Here is a 19245-nt window from a genome sequence, read left to right as displayed (position 1 = left end):
ATCCTTCAGGGACTGAATGAGGTCATCAATGACACCAGGTGAGGGGTCAGAAAGTTGCTCATAGTTTGGTCTTTATTGATCTAATCTGTGTTTTATCTCATCTCCCTCAGTTTAGCCACATATGGGATGTTTCAAACTTAGCCATCTATCTGATTTTTCCAGGTACAAAGAGAATGTGCAGGAGCTGTCAGCTCTTCATAAAGACCGTCCTGTCGACCCACTCGATCTCTCAGTGTTCTGGACAGAATTTGTGATGCGACACAAAGGGGCAAAGCACCTGAAAGCTGCTGTCCATGACCTCAACTGGTTCCAGTACTTCTGCTTGGATGTAATAGCACTGCTAACAACTGTTGTGTTGGTTACTGTAATACTGACGACAAAATGTTTCAAACTCTGCTTCTGTAAACTGAGTAGCAAGAGGAAGCAGGACTGAGATGATGTTATAAATGACTTCTTTTCAATCCTCACCTGTCTGTTTAGGAATATGCCAAAAACACATCATGCAGTGAAATGACAAAATCAATGCAATGATTAAAAAGACAGTTGATAAAAGAAAATACTATTAGTACTATTATTGGTTGATATAATTCATATTTCCTTTTTAGCACACTTTTAGCTTCAAAACAAAGCACATCTGACAACTGTGAAGTCAAAGGTCACAGGTTCCCACAGTGGCAGCTGATGTCTGAAATGCTGCAGAAATGTTTTGCGTAACTCAACGAGATGAATTCTCTTATCGTGATGAGTAGTTGATCCATGAGGCTGACCCGACTGGGGCCAGTGTGCAGCAGTACAAGCAGCAATACAATGTAGCTGCACGGTTGAGGGAAGACTAACATTCATTTGACTCGCTATGCTTCTTCTGCACGGGCCAGTCTCCAGCAAGGTACAGTAAATACCTTCTGTAGTCCAGTCAGCTGTGACATATGCCAATTAAAGGACTGGATAGTGTAGTGGTATTCCACCTTTCATGTGGGTGACCTGGGTTTAAATCCTCTGCATTTTCAGCAGACTTCTTGGCCTAAACACATGGTTGTCAAATGCATGCATCGCCCATGGTATTAAGTTAATTGATAACTTTAATATCTTTTGGAACTGTAAGGAGCATTTCAGACCTGATGACGTGCATCCCAATCGAACTGGATGCAGATTACTTGGTGCACATTTACGTCATGCTGTTGGGAGGGCAAACCCAAACATGACTGTACAGATTAGACTGAAGGACACAGCAGCGAGGCAAACAACCCCCAGCCCTCCCCCTCACCAGACCCTTTACTCCACATCACCCAAGGTCTCAAAAGGATGTCTCTATCCCAGCCAGGACTCCAGCGACCACCATCAACCGAGAAACACAGGGCACCCCCTCCTCCTCCTCTTACATCATCTGTCCTGGCAGAGCAGGACACAGGGGGATGTTCAAGGAGCAGCACAACACCCAGAGTTCAAAACAAAGATAGTATTGTTCAAAAGAAAGATACCATGCCATGATGTATTCAGGGTCCCTGCTATAGTAGTCCGACTTCTGACAGCTGTTCTGAGAACAAGCTGGGGCCCAATAGGATTCCTGTATTAGTTGGTAAAAGAAGGAATCGAAAACAGTCAACTTGCTGGGTGAATCTATCTAATCTGTTAACGGTACCACGTACAACTCAGAATACAACAGAGACCAGTGTAAACTCCACAAAGCTAGCCTTACTTAATATTAGATCTCTGTCCAATAAGTCACTGTTAGTTAATGACTTCATAATTTCACACAATTTAGATTTTCTTTTTCTGACAGAAACATGGTTAACAGAGAGCACAAGTGCTACTCTTCTTAATGAAGGAGCCCCCCAAACTTTAGTTTTATGGATAAATGCCGAAATGGTAAGAAAGGTGGTGGTGAAGCTGCCTTATTGAAAGATACATTCCAGTGTAAAGATATCTCATTTGGTGAATTCACTTCTTTTGAATATCTCAGTTTTATTTTAAAGGGTGTTTATAAAATCCTGTTCTTAATCATTTACAGATCTCCAAGATACTGTGCAAGTTTTATTGATGATTTTTTTTTATTGTCTGTTATTTCGACTGATTTTAACCATTTTATCTTGACCGGGGATTTTAACATTCACATAGATAATATGACGGATGGTAATGCCAAAGAATTTTCTTCTGTGCTGGACATGTTTGATTTGTGGCAACATGTAACAGAACCAACCCACCTTCGAGGTCACATTCTGGACCTGGTCATTTCTAAAGGTGTTGATATTTCTTCTGTTGTGGTTATTGATTTGGCCTTGTCTGACCATTTTTGTATTTTATTTGATTTACATATTACTCAGAAGGTTCAAACAACCAGCTTCTCAGTTAAGAAGAGGCACATTAATGAGAACACAAGTGCTCAGTTTAGGGAGGCCATAGCTATGTTACCAACAATGAGCGCAGAGTCTGTTGAAGGACAGCTGGATCATTTTAACTTGAAAATTTTTAATGTAATGGAAGCTGTTGCACCGATAAGAATCAAGAGCACCTTGATCAAACAGAAAACCCCATGGAGAAACACCACTACGGTCAAAAACCTGAAAAGAGAATGCAGGAAAGCTGAACGTAAATGGAGGAAAACAAAGCTTCAGATTCATTATGAGCTGTACAAAGAAAGCCTGCGTTGTTATAACAATGAGCTGTGCAAGGCCAGACAGCTGCATTTATCTGAAATGATTAATAAGAATGTCAACAAGTCTCGAACTCTGTTTGCTTTGGTTGAAAAACTCACAAATCCTCCTAAACAGTCAAACCCAGACCTCCTCTCCACAGAGAAATGCAACAAATTTGCCAACCTTTTTAGCCAAAAAATCAAAACAATTAGACAAAACATTCACGCAACACAGAAAAACAAGAAAACTAATCTGTGTCTAAAACCTAGAAATAACTCTGATGTTATGTCACAATTTAATATTGTAGATTTAAAAATCCAAGAGGAAACAGTTCGGCATCTGAAATCAACAACTTGTTCTCTGGACATAATACCATCCGACTTTTTAAAAACTTTTTTTACCTCAGTAGAAAGTGATCTCTTACGAATAGTTAAAAGCTCACTGGCATCAGGCATTTTTCCCAAGTCACTAAAGACAGCTGCCATTAAGCCACTCCTAAAGAAGAGAACTCTAGATGCCTCTATGATGAAAAACTACAGACCTGTCTCTAATCTCTCTTTTATATCTAAGATTATTGAGAAAGTTGTTTTTAACCAGCTCAACCACTTTCTGAATGAAAGTGGAAGTCTTGATAACTTTCAATCAGGCTTCAGACGTCATCACAACACTGAAACAGCTCTGGTCAAAGTGTTAAACAACATTAGGTTGAATACTGATTCGGGTAATGTTTCAGTCCTGGTTCTGTTGGACCTCAGCGCTGCGTTTGATACTGTAGATCACAGAATCCTGTTGCACAGGCTGGAAAACTGGGCTGGACTTTCTGGAGCGGTCCTTAACTGGTTCAGGTCCTACTTAGAAGGCCAAAGTTATTTTGCTACAATTGGCAGCTATGAATCTGAGCGAGTGGCCATGACATGTGGAGTCCCCCAGGGGTCAATTCTTGGACCTCTGCTGTTTAACTTGTATATGCTCCCTTTGGGTCAGATATTGCAGAATTTTAACATCAATTATCACAGTTGTGCAGACGATACACAACTTTATGTGTCTCTGTCACCGGACGACTGCAGCCCAGCAGACGTACTGTGTCAGTGTCTGGAGGAAGTAAACACCTGGATGAGAGAGAATTTTCTACAATTAAATGAAAACAAAACTGAGATCATTCTGTTTGGTAGCAAAGAGAAGAGGGTCAGCGTTGGTAAATATCTTTAGACTCGGGACCTTACAATCACTGACCAAGTGACTGTAAGGTCCCTCGGAGTGTTGATAGACTCAGATCTGACTTTCAGCAGCCACATCAAAGCTGTCACCAAGGCAGCTTTTTACCACCTCAGAAACATCAACAGAATTAAAGGTTTCCTCTCCCAAAAAGACCAGGAGAAACTCATCCATGCATTCATCTCCAGTAGACTCGATTACTGTAATGCTCTTTTAACTGGACTGCCCAAAAAGAGCATTAAACATCTCCAGCTCATCCAGAACGCTGCTGCTGGAGTTTTAACCCGGACTAAGAGATCTGAACACATCACACCAGTTTTAAAATCTTTACTCTGGCTTCCAGTCAGTTACAGAATAGATTTTACAAGCCTGCTGATGGTTTACAAATCCCAGAACGGTTTAGGGCCAAAATACATCTGTGATATGTTCAGAGAATATAAACCCAGCAGAGCTCTTAGATCCAAGGACTCAGGTCAGCTGGTCCAGTCCAGAGTCCAGACTAAACATGGAGAAGCAGCATTTAGCTGTTATGCTGCAAATAAGTGGAACAAACTACCAGTGGAGATTAAACTTTCACCAAATGTAGACATTTTTAAATCCAGGTTAAAGACATTTCTGTTCTCATGTGTCTATGCATGAAATATATTTTAACTTATCGAGACTGTTGCTTGTTTTTAAATTCATTTAAATTATTTTATTTGTTTCTCTTTATATACTTTTATGTATTTTTAATGCTTCTTGCACTCCCTGCTGCAATGCTTTTATTTTATGTAAAGCACTTTGAACTGTTTGTACATGAAATGTGCTATACAAATAAATTTGATTTGATTTGATTTGATTTGATTTGATTTGATTTGATTTGATGAAAGGTACTACCTCCAGTAGGGGTCCTTAAAACCCCCTCACCCTACCTGTAAGTTGCTTTGGAGAAAGGCATCTGCCAAATGCATAAACAAAGACTTTATATTAGTTGAAGGACTTTACTGCAACACAACATACCTCTAAATGAGTATCTCCTCATCCTGGGCACTGCCTGATTAGCAGAGCTTGATCAAGCAGAGCTTGATGACATGCTAATGAGGTAAACCATTCACACTTATTAGGTGTTTTGGAGCACAAAAATATCAGTGGGTAGATATTAGATAAATATTAGAACAGTGGGTTCCCAGGAGTTCTAAAATGGGGACAACAATAACACGATAATCAGTGGCTGCTTTGCAAACTCCAACAACAATTTACAACAAATCAAATCGCTGTTGAAGGTAGATCATTATCATGACTGCCTTTTATGTGCAAACAACTGTAGGAATAAAACTGTAGGAAAAGGGCTGTATTGGCAGGGTGTCATATTACAGATCCATCAGATTTCTGCTAAACAGGATTACTTTGGTGCCTTTAAACACACTGCCTGGGGAATCTCCTGTTAATCCCCTTTGAACTTTTGTCCAGTTCTCCAGGTGGAAAGTCAGCAATGACTGCGCAGTCTTTTGTGAGACCATGGAAAGAAATTAAATCACTCAGTAACGAAAGAACTGACAACCCCAACCTGTGGTTAACTGAGGACTGAGATAGCGGCTCGATTTTTTTTCTGAGGACTTTGAACGCACACAACTCTGCTAATTCACAGAGGAATGCCAACAACCCCGACAGAGGAGCCAGGAGGTAGTGCGCATTTTCCTGGTGTATCCGCAGAAAAGGAAAGAGTGTGACCTAAGTCTGTTCACTTCTCAGTTCTGCCCCGATTGATCTGTGTTGCGCAAAGTTCAGGTACAAACATTAGGAAGAGACAACAATGAGGAAAGTAGCAGCGTCTGTGCTTTTGCTGGTCAGCTTGGCCATGGGGGTGAGTGGTGTTGCAGGTAAGACGGGGGGATCCGTGGCAGAAAACACCAGCCCAGAGAAGACCAAGGAGGCCAAAGAAGCTGACAACATGCCTGCAAGTGACAGCGCTTCATCAGCCTTTTTGGGTCACCTGCTGGTGGTGCCCATGGACGGGAGCCACTGGGTGGGCATAAAAGCCATTGCCCAAGAAATGGGTCGGCGTGGACACAGGGTCACTGTGGTGATGCCAGAAATCAGCATGCGGATGGGCGCAGGGGAACACTACGACACAGTCACCTATCCTGTTCCCTACGACAGGGCTTACATTGACTTTGTGTTGTCTTTGCAAAAGAACATCTTGGGAAAATCTGCACAGGGTTTCGTGGAGAAGATTAAGTCACGAATCTCTCAGATCCAAAGGATTACAGGTTTTATTCACACCACTGCAGAGAGCCTGCTGTTTAACACCAGTCTCATCTCACATCTGGCAGAGCAGGTGAGTGAATATAAGAGAGGAACACAACTTGGAATGTGAATTTTGTCATTTAGGATTATTTTGTAAGGCTTCTGTTGAGGGCATCCCACTGGTGGTGGTTGGACCGCTTTTTTGGAGATGCTGCAATTTTGGATCACATTCATACATTCATTCGTTTTACATACCCACTTAACCTATTAGGAGTCAATTCATTTTTTTTTTTATTTATATAGCGCCAAATACAACAAATGTCATCTCAAGGCACTTAGATAGTAAGTCCAATTCAAGCCAATTGGAATTCAATTAATTAATAATAATCATAATTCATAAAATAATCCAATTCGTTCATATAGAGCCAATTCAAAAACAATTTCCTAGCTAAGAAAACCAACAGATTGCACTGAGTCATGGAGGGGGGGGGGGGGGGGGGCGCTACCATTGGCCAAAGAGGTAGGGTGCAACCTAAATAAATCAAAAAGTACAAGAAAACTGTACTAATGCACAATTCTTTACTAAACGTACCTAAGAGAAAAAAACACTTTCTTGGTGTGTTTTAAGTGTTCTGTTAATCCCTTTTCCAAAGAGAGAGTTGTATAGCTTTTTTTTACTTCCAGGAAAAAGGGTCTTTATTTGCATTTGTAAAATGTAGCGTGACAACGGAATCCAATGATATGCAACTCGTGAAATTGCTATAATGAACTGAAAATACTTTGAAAACAAGTCAAATGTTGAAAACTGTGAAATGTTATTGATTTTTGTAAAATGTGCGTTCATTTTTAATTCAATGACAACAACACGTGTCAGAAAAGCTGTGACAGAGTTCTCACTTCCCTTCCTCCTGTAAAAATGGTCTGTTTACACATCAGTTGTAAGAGTTGTAATACACAATGCAATAGGAAAGGCCTTCCTGAAAAAAAAAAAACTTTATTAAGTGGGATCATGTCGACAGAGAACAGAACAAAAGGCAGCCAACATCCAAAGAAGAGCTTTGGAATGTCCTTCGAGAAGCTTGGAGAACTATTCCTGAAGACGACTTAAAGAAATGACAAAGCTCGTCTAAGAGGGTTCAGACTGTGTTGAAGAATAAAGGAGCTCAGACCAAATATTGACTTTCATGTTCCTTAGAATGGTACAAATTCAGTTTTTGCCTTATAGACTGTATTTCCATTTATGCTTGCAGGTTTCAATAAATCACTAAACCAATTTCCTGTCTTCCTGGTATATTACAAGTAAATGACAGGTGGCTTAAGACTTTTGCACAGTACTGTATCATTTTTAGCAAAAATGACTTGACAGAAGCACAAGTTACCCATGCCGTGTGCAACAATGCACTCCAATTCATCACACAACCAGACTCTTTAACACTTTTCCACCTTCCTCTTTGATGACCCCTGACTCAGAGAAGGAGATGGAACTTTCTAATTCCTGTTTTTTTCTTTCTGTTTCTGCCTCCTTCCCTTCGTAGGGTTTTGATGCCGTCTTGACAGACCCAATGGTGCCGACGGGCGCGCTGATAGCTCGGAAATTAGGTGAGCTGCCCTGCATTTGGACTCTCTGTAAAACTGAGCACCTATATATTTTCTCACGAGTGAATCGCTTTCAGGCATTCCCACCATTAATCTGCTGAGGGGGATTCCGTGTTCCTTGGATATGAAGGCTGCGGGGTGTCCCTCCCCGGCCTCATACGTGCCTCGGTTTTTTACCAGATACACGGACAGAATGAACTTCAAGGAGAGAGTTATCAACATGTTGGTGAGCACTGAGAGCTGGACATGCAGGGCTGACCTTATTGTACAAAACAGACAGCTCATCTTGTTCAGTTCTTCTAATTAAACATTTTCTAATTGTTTCCCTTATTTGGTAAACCAATTCAGTACCTGCAGATTTAAGCTGATTAGATCATTTGATATTTTCAGTCTTTCAAACCCTTCTAAGGAGTTTTGGCTTGCAGACAATGCAGTGATAAACATACTCTTGTTTGACCAATCACAACACTTTGTTCATCTTCTCACGTCCCTCTAAATTTAAAACGATGTAGCACATGGCCCACTTAGTCCTGCTAAAATCCATATACTCTCCAGTCCGATTCAACTTTTATTAAAACAACAGGGTTGAAACAAAGGGCTGAATAGAATATGCTGTTCTACAACTCAACCAATGTGTCAAAATGAACTTCTTTTCCAAGCACAAAACATCTCACGATGTGCATTTTCTTGTGGTTCTTCTGACACACAGGTGGCTTTGGTAGAGCCGCTGTTCTGTCGACTCCTGTATTGGCACTTCGACCAAATAGCCCATCAGTTCCTGGAAGAAGATGTGAGCGTAGCAGAAGTGCTGACAGACTCTGCTATCTGGCTGCTGAGGTAACACCTGCTATGATTCTTTATTTGTATTTGGAAAAATACTGGAAAGACACTGAAAGAATAGATATCTTAAAAGCCTCCCTCTCCTGTTTAAACAGAATTGATTTCACACTGGAGTTCCCCCGTCCTCTCATGCCTAATGTAGTCCTGGTTGGTGGAATTAACTGCGACGTGAGAAATCCTCTTCCTGAAGTAAGGCGTGTGTATTTTAGATTCCAATTCAACTTCTAAATACAACTCTCAGGTTTTCTTTCTTATCACTTATTAACACAGAGTGTATTGTGGTGGGACTGAGATGAATAGAGGGGAACTCATGAATCCAAAGTGCCAAAATGAGTGTGTTTTTGCAGGATTTGAACTCCTGGGTTTCAGGACAGCATGGATTTGTAGTTTTTACTCTGGGTTCCGTGGTGTCAGATCTGCCACAGGAGATCACTTCTGCCTTTCTAGAAGCTTTCAGACAGATTCCACAGAAGGTAAGAGAACATTTATGAACAGATATGAGCATAGATCTCAAAACTTAAACTAAACCTGCAGTTATTAACACTCTGACAGGTAATATGGAGGTACACTGGGCAGGTTCCTGACAACATTCCAGCTAATGTGAAGATGATGAAATGGGTGCCTCAGAATGACCTCTTAGGTGTGTGAGTCCACTGCAGCTCATCCTGAAACATGTCAGTCACAACTGACGGATGATGTCTCACATATCATAACCTCTGCTGTCTCTGCTTGTGTGTTAGCACATCCTGGAGCTCGAGCTTTCATCACTCACGCTGGCTCTCACGGCCTGTTTGAGGGTTTGTGCCATGCTGTTCCTATGTTGATGGTGCCGCTTAATGGGGACCAGCCTGATAATGCAGAGAAAATGGTGAGCAGAGGAGCAGGAGTCGTGTTGGATATAACTTCTGTCACCACGGAAAAAATCCTTCAGGGACTGAATGAGGTCATCAATGACACCAGGTGAGGGGTCAGAAAGTTGCTCATAGTTTGGTCTTTGTTGATCTAATCTGTGTTTTATCTCATCTCCCTCAGTTTAGCCACATATGGGATGTTTCAAACTTAGCCATCTATCTGATTTTTCCAGGTACAAAAAGAATGTGCAGGAGCTGTCAGCTCTTCATAAAGACCGTCCTGTCGGCCCACTCGATCTCTCAGTGTTCTGGACAGAATTTGTGATGCGACACAAAGGGGCAAAGCACCTGAAAGCTGCTGTCCATGACCTCAACTGGTTCCAGTACTTCTGCTTGGATGTAATAGCACTGCTAACAACTGTTGTTTTGGTTACTGTAATACTGACAACAAAATGTTTCAAACTCTGCTTCCGGAAACTGAGCAGGAAGAGGAAGCAGGACTGAGATGTTATAAATGATTTCTTTTCAATCCTCGCCTCTCTGTTTAGGAATATGCCAAAAACATATCATGCAGTGAAATGACAAAATCAATGCAATGATTAAAAAGACAGTTTTTACTGTAAATACCTTATGTTGTTCAGTCAACTTTGACATATGCCAATTAAAGGACCAGACAGTGTTGTGGTTCTTTTGTCGGAAGAGCACAAGGCTGCCCATAATAGTCCCATAAGTAAAATTTAAGTGGTCAAGGCTATCAAAACATTACAAAGTGGAAAGTCACCAGGACCTGACGGCTTCTGTTGGGAATTTTATAAACCGTTCCAAAATATTTTTGTAGATCCTCTTCCTGATATGCTCAATCGCTACTTCACTACAGGAGAATTCCCACAGACATTGAAGGAGGCCAATATATCATTAATTTTAAAGAAGGGGTAGTGCTCTGACTCTTGCGGGTCCTACAGGCCCATTGCTCTCCTAAATTTAGATAGGAAGTTGCTTTCTATAATCTTGGCTTCTCGTTTAGAAAAATTCCTGCCAGTACTGGTAAAGGAGGACCAGACGGGTTTTGTAAGGGATCGGAATTCAGCTACCAATGTTAAACGTTTGTTGAATGCTCTCATAGCTTTTCAACAGAGGTCTAATGATGGTCTGGTGCTTTCTCTTGATGCAGAGAAAGCGTTCAAGCGAATTGAATAGTCTTTCTTACTGTATACACTGGGTAAATTTGGTTTGGGGGAGAACTTTATAAAATGGGTCAAAATTATATATTCTCAACCACAGGCAGCAGTCTTGACTAATGGACTCAGATCTGATTACTTCAATACTCACAGAGGGGTTATGCAGGGCTGCCCTTTATCGCCCCTCCTATTTGCTTTGGCCATAGAGCTGAGCCACTTGCTGAGGCCATAAGGGTGACACCCACGATACGTAGTTTAGAGATTGGACAGCTGTGTCATAAAATTACCTTATATGCGGATGATGTTCAAATCCTTCTGACCGACCCTGAAACATCTGTACCAAGTCTTATTGATGTGATGGATAGATTCGGTTGTTTCTCTGGTTATAAGATCAACCTAGCTAAATCAGAGGCTATGCCCCTTGGTTCTCTTTCAGCAATACCAACTACTGTACCTTCCTTTCCTTTCAAATGGTCTCCCAATGGGTTTGTGCATTTAGGAATATGTATCACCCCATCCTTCCATCAATTATATAAGGCCAACTTTGCACCCTTATTTGGTCAAATTAAGCAGGTCTTAAGAGCGATAGATGTCACTTCCTGTTTCCTGGTTAGGGCGTATTGCTTTGGTCAAAATTAATGTGTTGCCAAGGTTATTGTATCCTATACAAATGATTCCTGTTTTGTTTTCTAAAACGGTGTTGAAGGATATAAATGGATGGCTCAGCTCTTTTCTTTGTAACAAACCTAGACACAGGCTTAAGATGGCAGTATTAAATCTACCAAGCTCGATGGGCGGCCTCTGGGATAAATAAAGTATTTTTGAATTGAATTGAATTGAATTGGACCTCCCTAACATTAAAATCTACCAACTCTGTGCCCATTTAAGATTTGTAAACGACTGGTTTAAGGGTAAAGCTTCAATCTGGATGGATATTGAGACAGCATTATCACAATGTAGACTAGGTGACCTATTATTTTTTAATAATTTTTAAGGATATTAAAACTTTTTGTGCAAATCCTGTAACAATCACACTATAAAAGACTGGCGGCTTGTCCGCCGTCTTGAGGGAACATCAAATATAACATCCACTTTCACCCCAATAATAAATAATCCTGCTTTTCCCCCTGGTTCTTTGGACCCTGGTTTTCAACAATGGTCTGATAAGAATATTAAATCCCTCAGAGACCTATTTTCAGACGATAAGCTTATGTCATTTGAACAGCTTACTACCAATTACAAATTGTCCAAACAAGATTTTTTTCACTTTTTGCAAATAAGGCATTATATCACTCATAGTACAACCCTTATTGATCATCCTGAAATATCTTTTATTGAGAAAATTCTGTTTCATCAACAATTGAAAGTGTCTCTGAACTCATTTTACCGCATCCTTAATGTTTTTTCTACTACTGGTGCGCAGGGGGTCAGAGGTGTATGGGAGAAGGAGTTGTCTGTGACAATAGATGAAGAAAAGTGGGATACCGTTTGGTTTCTTGCAAAAAATATCTCAATTTGCGCCCGGACACGAGCTATACAACTTAAGATTCTGCACAGATTACACATTTCCCCGCACCGCAGGCATTTCTTCAACCACTCTCTCTCCCCTCTGTGTCTCCAGTGTAAAACTGATGTGGGAACGTTAACGCAATGTTTCTGGTCTTTTCATAAACTTCAAAGATATTGGGTTGAAATTGTAAGTGAAATGGAGAGAATTTTTCATATCTGTGTGGACATGGACCCAATGTCCCTGATTTTGGGTCTTCCAAGTGACCATTTGAAAACGGCAGCTAACAAAAGATTGTATAACATTCTAACGTTTGCGGCTAGGAAAAATATTCTTTTGCAGTGGGTCAGTGACAAGGTTCCTTCTGTCTGTGGCTGGCACAAAATAATTTTTTAACTGATACTTCTGGAATTTCTTACTAACGTCATACATCACAGTGTAGATCAGTTCTACAGAGTATGGCGCCCGTTTTTGGACTATATTGGTCCAGAACTTTCCTCCCCCCTATTAAAAGGACTGCTGTGGACTTGAACGATATCCGTGTACTGTAAGACTGATTCTCCACCTTTTGTATCGTGCTGTATGTTCATCTCTGTGTAAGAGCTGTCAAGTTTGTTTGTTTTGTGTCTACTTTTGTAGACACCGTTTGTTGTATAGAAATGAAAATTGCAATAAAAATAATGAAGAAAAAATATAAATAAATTACTTCTTTTCAAACATCACCTCTCTGTTTAGAAAAGTACTTGAAACGCATCAATATCTGTAAAACCCCGATGCAAAGTTATATTATCAAAACATCTTAAGAAGAACAAGTATATCCACTTGGTGACCAAAAAGACATTTAATTAACAGAAAATACAGAAATATCATTAGATTGAATTAGGTATGGTGTTTGTTTGAAGGACAATGATGAGATTCAGTGGCCACCCTTCTTTGGAGGAAACATGGCGTACTCTATTGCCAGAGCAACAGTAAAAGCAGCAAAGCCCCACTTAAATCCTTTCAACAGAACCTCTGAGAAGGTCACAGCACGAGCGAAGCCTCCTGAGTATCTCCATGCCTCATTGCTGCAGGCAGAAAGAGAAAGATGGGGGGGCACAGGTCGTAGTGTCAGGAGTAATCTCACACACAAAGAGTTGTTAGACGAACCTCCTCACTGTATAAATACTCACCGTGCCCACGGGTCCTTGAGGCCCCTGGCCGCCAGTCTCTGCTGTGTGAACTCCAACGGTGTTCCTTCTGTCTTCCACTGTCGCCAGTCTGGCATGGACATCTTGCTGTGGCCTTGATCACCTCCCATACTGAAAACGCACACGGAGGCAGCTCAGCAGGGGTTTTGTATCAGCAAACAGATTACTTTGCTTTATATGTTGTCCGTTTTCAAAATAATACACATTGACAGTCATTAATCTCAAGCCTCAACTTTGTCATTAACATAATTATTCAGAAAAGCCCTTGAGTCAAAGCAAAAGCAACTTTTCCAATGTACTGAAAGCAATTAAATAACACTTAAAAACTGGACTTGACTGATGAATACTTGAAGAAGTACACACTGGCTCAGATTTTGAAAATATTTGGGGAACTTTTGTTGCTGTGTAGCAGAAAAACTATTATTTTTCAATAGGTGGGGCAGGCATTAGGAGTCTCCTGTTCCAGCGTGAATTTCAATTTTTCATATTCAAAAGCTTAAACTCATGTGTGAATAAAATTATCTTAATTTGAGGAAAGAGACGGAGAGCAATGAGGGATGAGATTATAACACATGAAGAAATTAGATTTGTTTTTGAAAGAGATACAGTCACAAAATGTCATTTTAATTCCAAATAAACACGGATTTTGAAAATATTCTGAACCAATGCTCGTTGCACTTTAACATATACCCATCTAAGCTCCTCAGGATGAATATCCTTTATGTTGATGAAATATTGTTTGTAACAACTGCACTTGAATGTCAAAATCCAATGAAATAGTTTAAACGTATAATCTGCTCAAAAGAACCGATTTATTTAACTCGTTTTGGTAAATGGGAGAAAACTAAATGTCACAATTGTTAATAATATTTTTAACTATCTATTGTTCTTATCTGCAAAAACGTTTTTAAAGCACAGGGGGTAAATATATCAGAGATAACAAAGGAGATCGAAACTATGCTCATGCAATAAAATGGGAATACTTCAGCGTCGGCCCTAAATCAAAGCTATATGACTAAAATAAACTGCATCCCAATAAAGATCATAAATACATCATTACATGCCAATTTACAACCTCCTGTATACAGATTGTTCATTCTGAGATACATATTTGAACTTGTTTACCAAAATAAAAAATAAATTGAATGTAAGAATAGCATACAAAGCCGTTGTCAACAGCTGAGAATCAGGATTTAAAACGTGTTTTTCTAATATACTTATGTGTTAACAAGGATCACAACACTGTGTCGTCCCATTTAAACTATCAAACATAAATGTTGCTGTAGTATAAAAGGGGCTGCTTATACTCCAATAGTTATTTGCTAACTCGAAATAGTTTTCTATTTGTATTAAATACGTTAACAAATAAGTAACGCTCAGAGTTGACACATCGTTGAGGGCAGAAGGTGTTTTCTTAGCTAGCGGCACGTTAGCTAACAGCATACTAGCACATTAAAGGTATGGCGTTAGTTGTAAGGCCGGTTTTACACAAGTAATTTGCTAAGAAAATAATGTTTAACCATCTGCTATAACGGTGGGTTTAAAATTACAGCAAAAATCAAGGATATCATGGACACATCACTGTACCTGTGCGGTTTGTTGTGACCTCTGCAGCTGATGCAATGACGCGACAATTGAAGCTAGTTTACGGCAAATTTACGGCGTGGCATTCAGGACAAAATACTAATGCTCTCTTTAAGCGAATGCATCCGAAGTGTCTTCATAATATTTTACTTTAGTTTATACCAAGATACGAGGCTTTGTACGTTTATTTATTGACATAATGTCAGTTTGTTATCTGATGTAAATGTCATGCGGCTGCCGCTTATTAACTGTAATGCTGAACAACTTTGCTCGTAAAATCGTCACAATTCTGGTTTTGATCAGGATCATCAACTTCGATTGGATTTAACGATTGTAATGAAAAACATATTTAATGATCAGTTCATTTGTCTTTTTTATTTTCCATCTATTCAGCATTTGTGACAGTTATATTATATAAATTTACAAAACAAAGGCACTGGATAAACATTTATCAGTACATCTCAACTGTTAAATGCTACAAGTCACAGTCCGGGAAACTAAATGTTCAAGTTGTTATTAATTACATAACATTCTATACACAATTTTGACAATGAATCACACTCTATCTCTACATATACATATATATATATATATATATATATATATATATATATATATATATATATATATATATATATATACATATATATATATATATATATATATATATATATATATATATATACAGCACACCTTTTAATCACGGAACTATGGTGCTTTGACTCTGTTATTGCGCTTGTGATCTCTGTACAGCTGTACATCCATGGCACCCGCTGTTTTGTGCAGTCTGTATGTCACACATTAAAGTTTGCTTTGTGGTTTGAGCAGCTCCTTTAAAGCATCCAGGTTTTCCCCCTCTGGAGCATCAGGCCATGCTTTGTGATCTGCACAGAAACAATTCAGTTCACCATATAGCATAGTGTTTAGCATCTAATACGTACTGTAAAGACAGTGCTGGGTTATGAAGGTGCACGCACCAGGTATCTCCCACATGGAGTGGTACAGACTTTGTCCTGCATCGACCTTCAGTGTAGCACCAGAGATGTAGGAGGCAGCGGGAGAGAGCAGGAAACACACTGTAGAGGAGATCTGAAAAAAAAAAAAAAAAACTCCAGTCAGATTAATATATTTCTTCAGTGTGTTGGATATAGTTGCAACCAACTGAACACCCCCTCACCTCACCCCTCCCTTTTAAGCATGCAGGAGAGACTGCATAGGATGTAAAAAAAAACTTGCAAAGCCTTCTCTACCGACACCCTATTTGGTTTGTCCATTCTGGGCTTCTGTAGAAACATAGCGGTGTAACAGGGACGACTGAGAGGGAGTAATGTTAGTTTTGCTGAGCTCCATTAGTAATAACACTTTGAAACCTGTCACATTTAACTGAAGTAACAACTTATCTAAACGCTACGCGGGACATAACTGACAGCTAGCTTAAGAATGGGAAAGTGGCTGGAATTGATTACAGTGTTAACCTGGACTACGCAGATCCCTGCACAATTTTTGACAATTAATTGATAGTAATTTCTAGTAATTACACGGCTGATACACAATACAGAATGTCACTGGGAAAATGTGGGTGCATATTAATTATTAGATGGATACAACTGTATTCTTTGTGTTTTTATGACAGAGGATCAGAGTTTCGCCTTTTGACACATAGAGTGGACACAGCGGAGACTTTCGGGACCACAGTCCATCCTTACACATACTGCATATATCTTCTCCTGCTCCTGGCAAGGGGCTGAATCCCCTCAGACAATTGGACAATTTCCTTAAATGTAACATGTAACTAAGCAGTTACACACCTCCTCGGGCACTCCCAGTCTCTTTGCAGGGCTAAATGGAACAGACATCTTGAAAAGACGCGGCCCCAGCTCCTTGTAGTTCTCCATCGCAGTTTTGGAAAAGATTGTACCCTTTAAGCAAACACATTAACCACAAATGAAGTAATGAACCTAATCCACCAGCATTGATCAGCTCTTAATCTGTACATACAGGTGCAACAGCGTTGACTCTGACTCCTGAGGATGCCCACTCGATGGCCAGACTCTTGGTTAAGTTGTCCACCGCTGCCCTCGCTGCTCCCGTGTGGCTGTCGGGGAGAGGAGACACACGCGCTGCAGGAAAAAAAATGTGCAACTTTGTAGAACTGTGCGTGAATTTGAGGGAGGCAGCTCTTACGACATGCCAGGGAAGCCTTTCCACATGTCAGCGATGATGTTGACGATCACACCTCCGTGCTGCTTCATCCATGCAGCGTAAACTGAGAGAGGAGAGTGGAAACAGTCACACTGAGTGCGTCTGCACACACAGCGACCCCGGGCCCAGTGTGTTTGGCTTACCCTCCTTGCAGCAGTGGAAGGTTCCAGTCAGGTTGGTGTCTATGACAGCCTTCCAGCCTTTGGAGGAGACGTGCTCTGCGGGGCTGCTGAACTGACCCCCTCCGTTGTTCACCAGGTAGTCAATCCGGCCATACTTCTTCAGCACAGAGGAGACAAGAGCCTTCACCTGCAGCACGTGGAGGCAAGATGAAGCCAGGCGATCACGTACTGCCATCATCACGCAGCAGATTCCGATTCAGAGGCTGAACAAGCGCTCACCTCTTCCTCGTTGCGGATGTTGCAGGGTACAGGAGTGACACTTGCAGGACTGGAGGGAGGGATCTTCTCTCTCATCTCCTGAGCCGCTGCGTCCAGCCTTTCTGCCTTCCTGCTGGAGATCACCACGCTGCAGCCTGCAGACAGAAGGGTCAGTCATTTTTTTTTCTTTTAAATGTGTTTAATTTTTTTCAATAAGCAGACATACAAAAGACAAGACTAGACAGAGTAATAAAACAACAACAACAATAAGCTGGGAACAACAACAGAAAAATCAAAAACCGAAACGGAAGGATCAGGTCCAGATAGATGTGACAGGTACATTATACAGTATGGGCTAGAGATACAGCGGGAGCTGAAAAAGAAGAGAGGACAAATAAGACATTACTCCAATAATTTTGTATTTTAACACAGGACCAGAAACAGTGAGTAAGATCACCAAATTCGGTCTTACATTTAAGACAGAGTGGAGAGACATCCTTCCTGTACTTGGAGAGACGGCTTGGACTAACATGTGCTCTATGCAGTATCTTAAATTGCATCGCTCTTGTCAGCAAGCAGAGATGTATCTTTTATAATAAAATCTCTCACCTGAAAGTAACGAAAAAGATCATTTCTCATGTTGTATGAGCCTCCATGCCCTAACAGTATTAATTATAACTGGGTTGCTGAAAAGCTTTTTAATACACTTCAGTTTGTCAATGAATAGTAGATTTTTCAGAGGGCATTTGGATAAGGACTTCTCGAGATCAAGCCAAATTGAGGAGGCCTCAGGGTCAGTAATTTAAAAAAAACTGAGATTACACTGGAAATGACACACTCAGCTGCAGCTTTATAAAAACAGCCCTGTACTAACAGCTGATTAGAAACTAATGGACTGATTATAAAATGTAAAAGTCAATCTCAAAGTCCACTACTTGTATCACCTGTTTCTTATGTGAATGTCAATACACCAAAGTTATTGAGAATTCCACTTAATCTCATTTATTTCCATCATACACTTGACTTTCTGAGTTGTTACTGAACATGTAGCCTCTACACAGTAGATCTTGGTCTCTCATTCAAAGGCTGTCCGTTAATTGTGTGTCGAAGTTCACTGCTGTTGACAAGTCAGAGCGTTGAACCTTCTGAGCAACGTGGGGGAACAAAAACAAAGCACTCTTAACTCTGAAACAAAGCTTTACCGACCCAACTCCAGCAGCTCCGCGGAGATAGCTTTGCCGATCCCGGTCCCTCCACCCGTCACTACCGCAACTTTGTGGTTGAACAAGCCCGGTCTGAACACACTGGATGCCGCCATATTTTCTCTGGAGCTCGCTGAAGTGACGCAGCATCAACAGCGCCCCCATCTGCAAATTACCGCGATGTGCGACTACTGCCACCTTCCGGAGTCGCGTCTCTCTCACGCAGTTGACACAAGAAAACAGTTGAGGTAAGGAAACAATGGCAGGTGTAATCATCTACATTAGTTGTTTTTAGTTTCTCATCAGAGATAGAAACTTATTTCATGGTTATTTTTCATAGTGAGTAACCGGTACCAGAGTCACGGTAGGACATGTGGTTAAGATCCACAGGTGAGTTGAGTATTATTATAAATCAGGATCTGTGCAGCCCCAACTCATGGTGGCTGTTATTAGCAGCATTTTACTGGTATGACTTAGGTCCTCGCCCTCCTTGGAGGTAAGCATCACTGTAGACCAGGATCAAGTTATTGTGATCATTTTCACAATTATGCTGTCATTACATGTTATTATGTAATGACAGCACCCTTATGAATGACACCACAAGAAAATTTGGACAGACAAGAGACGGTGGTCTGCAAACT

At 40.6% G+C, this 19245-nt stretch overlaps 3 protein-coding genes across 3 annotated transcripts; 1 reads left to right on the top strand and 2 right to left on the bottom strand.

Annotated features, from left to right (window-relative positions):
* The first annotated feature begins 5318 nt into the window (after nt 1-5318).
* LOC142398390 (UDP-glucuronosyltransferase-like) lies at nt 5319-10107 on the top strand. Its single transcript, XM_075482366.1, has 9 exons — nt 5319-6165; nt 7610-7673; nt 7748-7896; nt 8380-8507; nt 8606-8699; nt 8858-8983; nt 9063-9150; nt 9251-9470; nt 9595-10107. The coding sequence occupies exons 1-9, from the start codon at nt 5641-5643 to the stop codon at nt 9863-9865; spliced, it is 1665 nt and encodes a 554-aa protein (XP_075338481.1). The 5' UTR covers nt 5319-5640; the 3' UTR covers nt 9866-10107.
* A 2765-nt stretch (nt 10108-12872) lies between these two features.
* Nucleotides 12873-14909, bottom strand: ndufb3 (NADH:ubiquinone oxidoreductase subunit B3). Its single transcript, XM_075482365.1, has 3 exons — nt 14824-14909; nt 13219-13347; nt 12873-13113 (listed from the first exon to the last, which is right to left on the bottom strand). The coding sequence occupies exons 2-3, from the start codon at nt 13344-13346 to the stop codon at nt 12963-12965; spliced, it is 279 nt and encodes a 92-aa protein (XP_075338480.1). The 5' UTR covers nt 13347; nt 14824-14909; the 3' UTR covers nt 12873-12962.
* A 271-nt stretch (nt 14910-15180) lies between these two features.
* Nucleotides 15181-19102, bottom strand: pecr (peroxisomal trans-2-enoyl-CoA reductase). Its single transcript, XM_075482364.1, has 8 exons — nt 18609-19102; nt 17424-17557; nt 17166-17331; nt 17005-17086; nt 16819-16915; nt 16629-16739; nt 15798-15909; nt 15181-15704 (listed from the first exon to the last, which is right to left on the bottom strand). The coding sequence occupies exons 1-8, from the start codon at nt 18718-18720 to the stop codon at nt 15622-15624; spliced, it is 897 nt and encodes a 298-aa protein (XP_075338479.1). The 5' UTR covers nt 18721-19102; the 3' UTR covers nt 15181-15621.
* Nucleotides 19103-19245: the final 143 nt, after the last annotated feature.

The sequence above is a fragment of the Odontesthes bonariensis genome, chromosome 14 (assembly GCF_027942865.1).
Source record: "Odontesthes bonariensis isolate fOdoBon6 chromosome 14, fOdoBon6.hap1, whole genome shotgun sequence".
NCBI classification, from domain to species: Eukaryota; Metazoa; Chordata; class Actinopteri; order Atheriniformes; family Atherinopsidae; genus Odontesthes; species Odontesthes bonariensis.
This window is presented reverse-complemented; position numbering and strand designations above follow the sequence as displayed.

Bases quoted from the DNA above. Each gene is read 5' to 3' on its own strand.
- LOC142398390 (XM_075482366.1), top strand. From the start codon at position 5,641: ATGAGGAAAGTAGCAGCGTCTGTGCTTTTGCTGGTCAGCTTGGCCATG. The intron at 8,508-8,605 runs GTAACACCTGCT...CTGTTTAAACAG, and splicing joins TCTGCTATCTGGCTGCTGAG to AATTGATTTCACACTGGAGT. The intron at 9,151-9,250 runs GTGTGTGAGTCC...CTTGTGTGTTAG, and splicing joins GCCTCAGAATGACCTCTTAG to CACATCCTGGAGCTCGAGCT.
- ndufb3 (XM_075482365.1), bottom strand. From the start codon at position 13,346: ATGGGAGGTGATCAAGGCCACAGCAAGATGTCCATGCCAGACTGGCGA. The intron at 13,114-13,218 runs GTGAGTATTTAT...TTCTGCCTGCAG, and splicing joins CTCAAGGACCCGTGGGCACG to CAATGAGGCATGGAGATACT.
- pecr (XM_075482364.1), bottom strand. From the start codon at position 18,720: ATGGCGGCATCCAGTGTGTTCAGACCGGGCTTGTTCAACCACAAAGTT. The intron at 16,916-17,004 runs GTAAGAGCTGCC...TCTCCCCGACAG, and splicing joins AAAGGCTTCCCTGGCATGTC to CCACACGGGAGCAGCGAGGG. The intron at 16,740-16,818 runs GTATGTACAGAT...GTTTGCTTAAAG, and splicing joins GAGTCAACGCTGTTGCACCT to GGTACAATCTTTTCCAAAAC.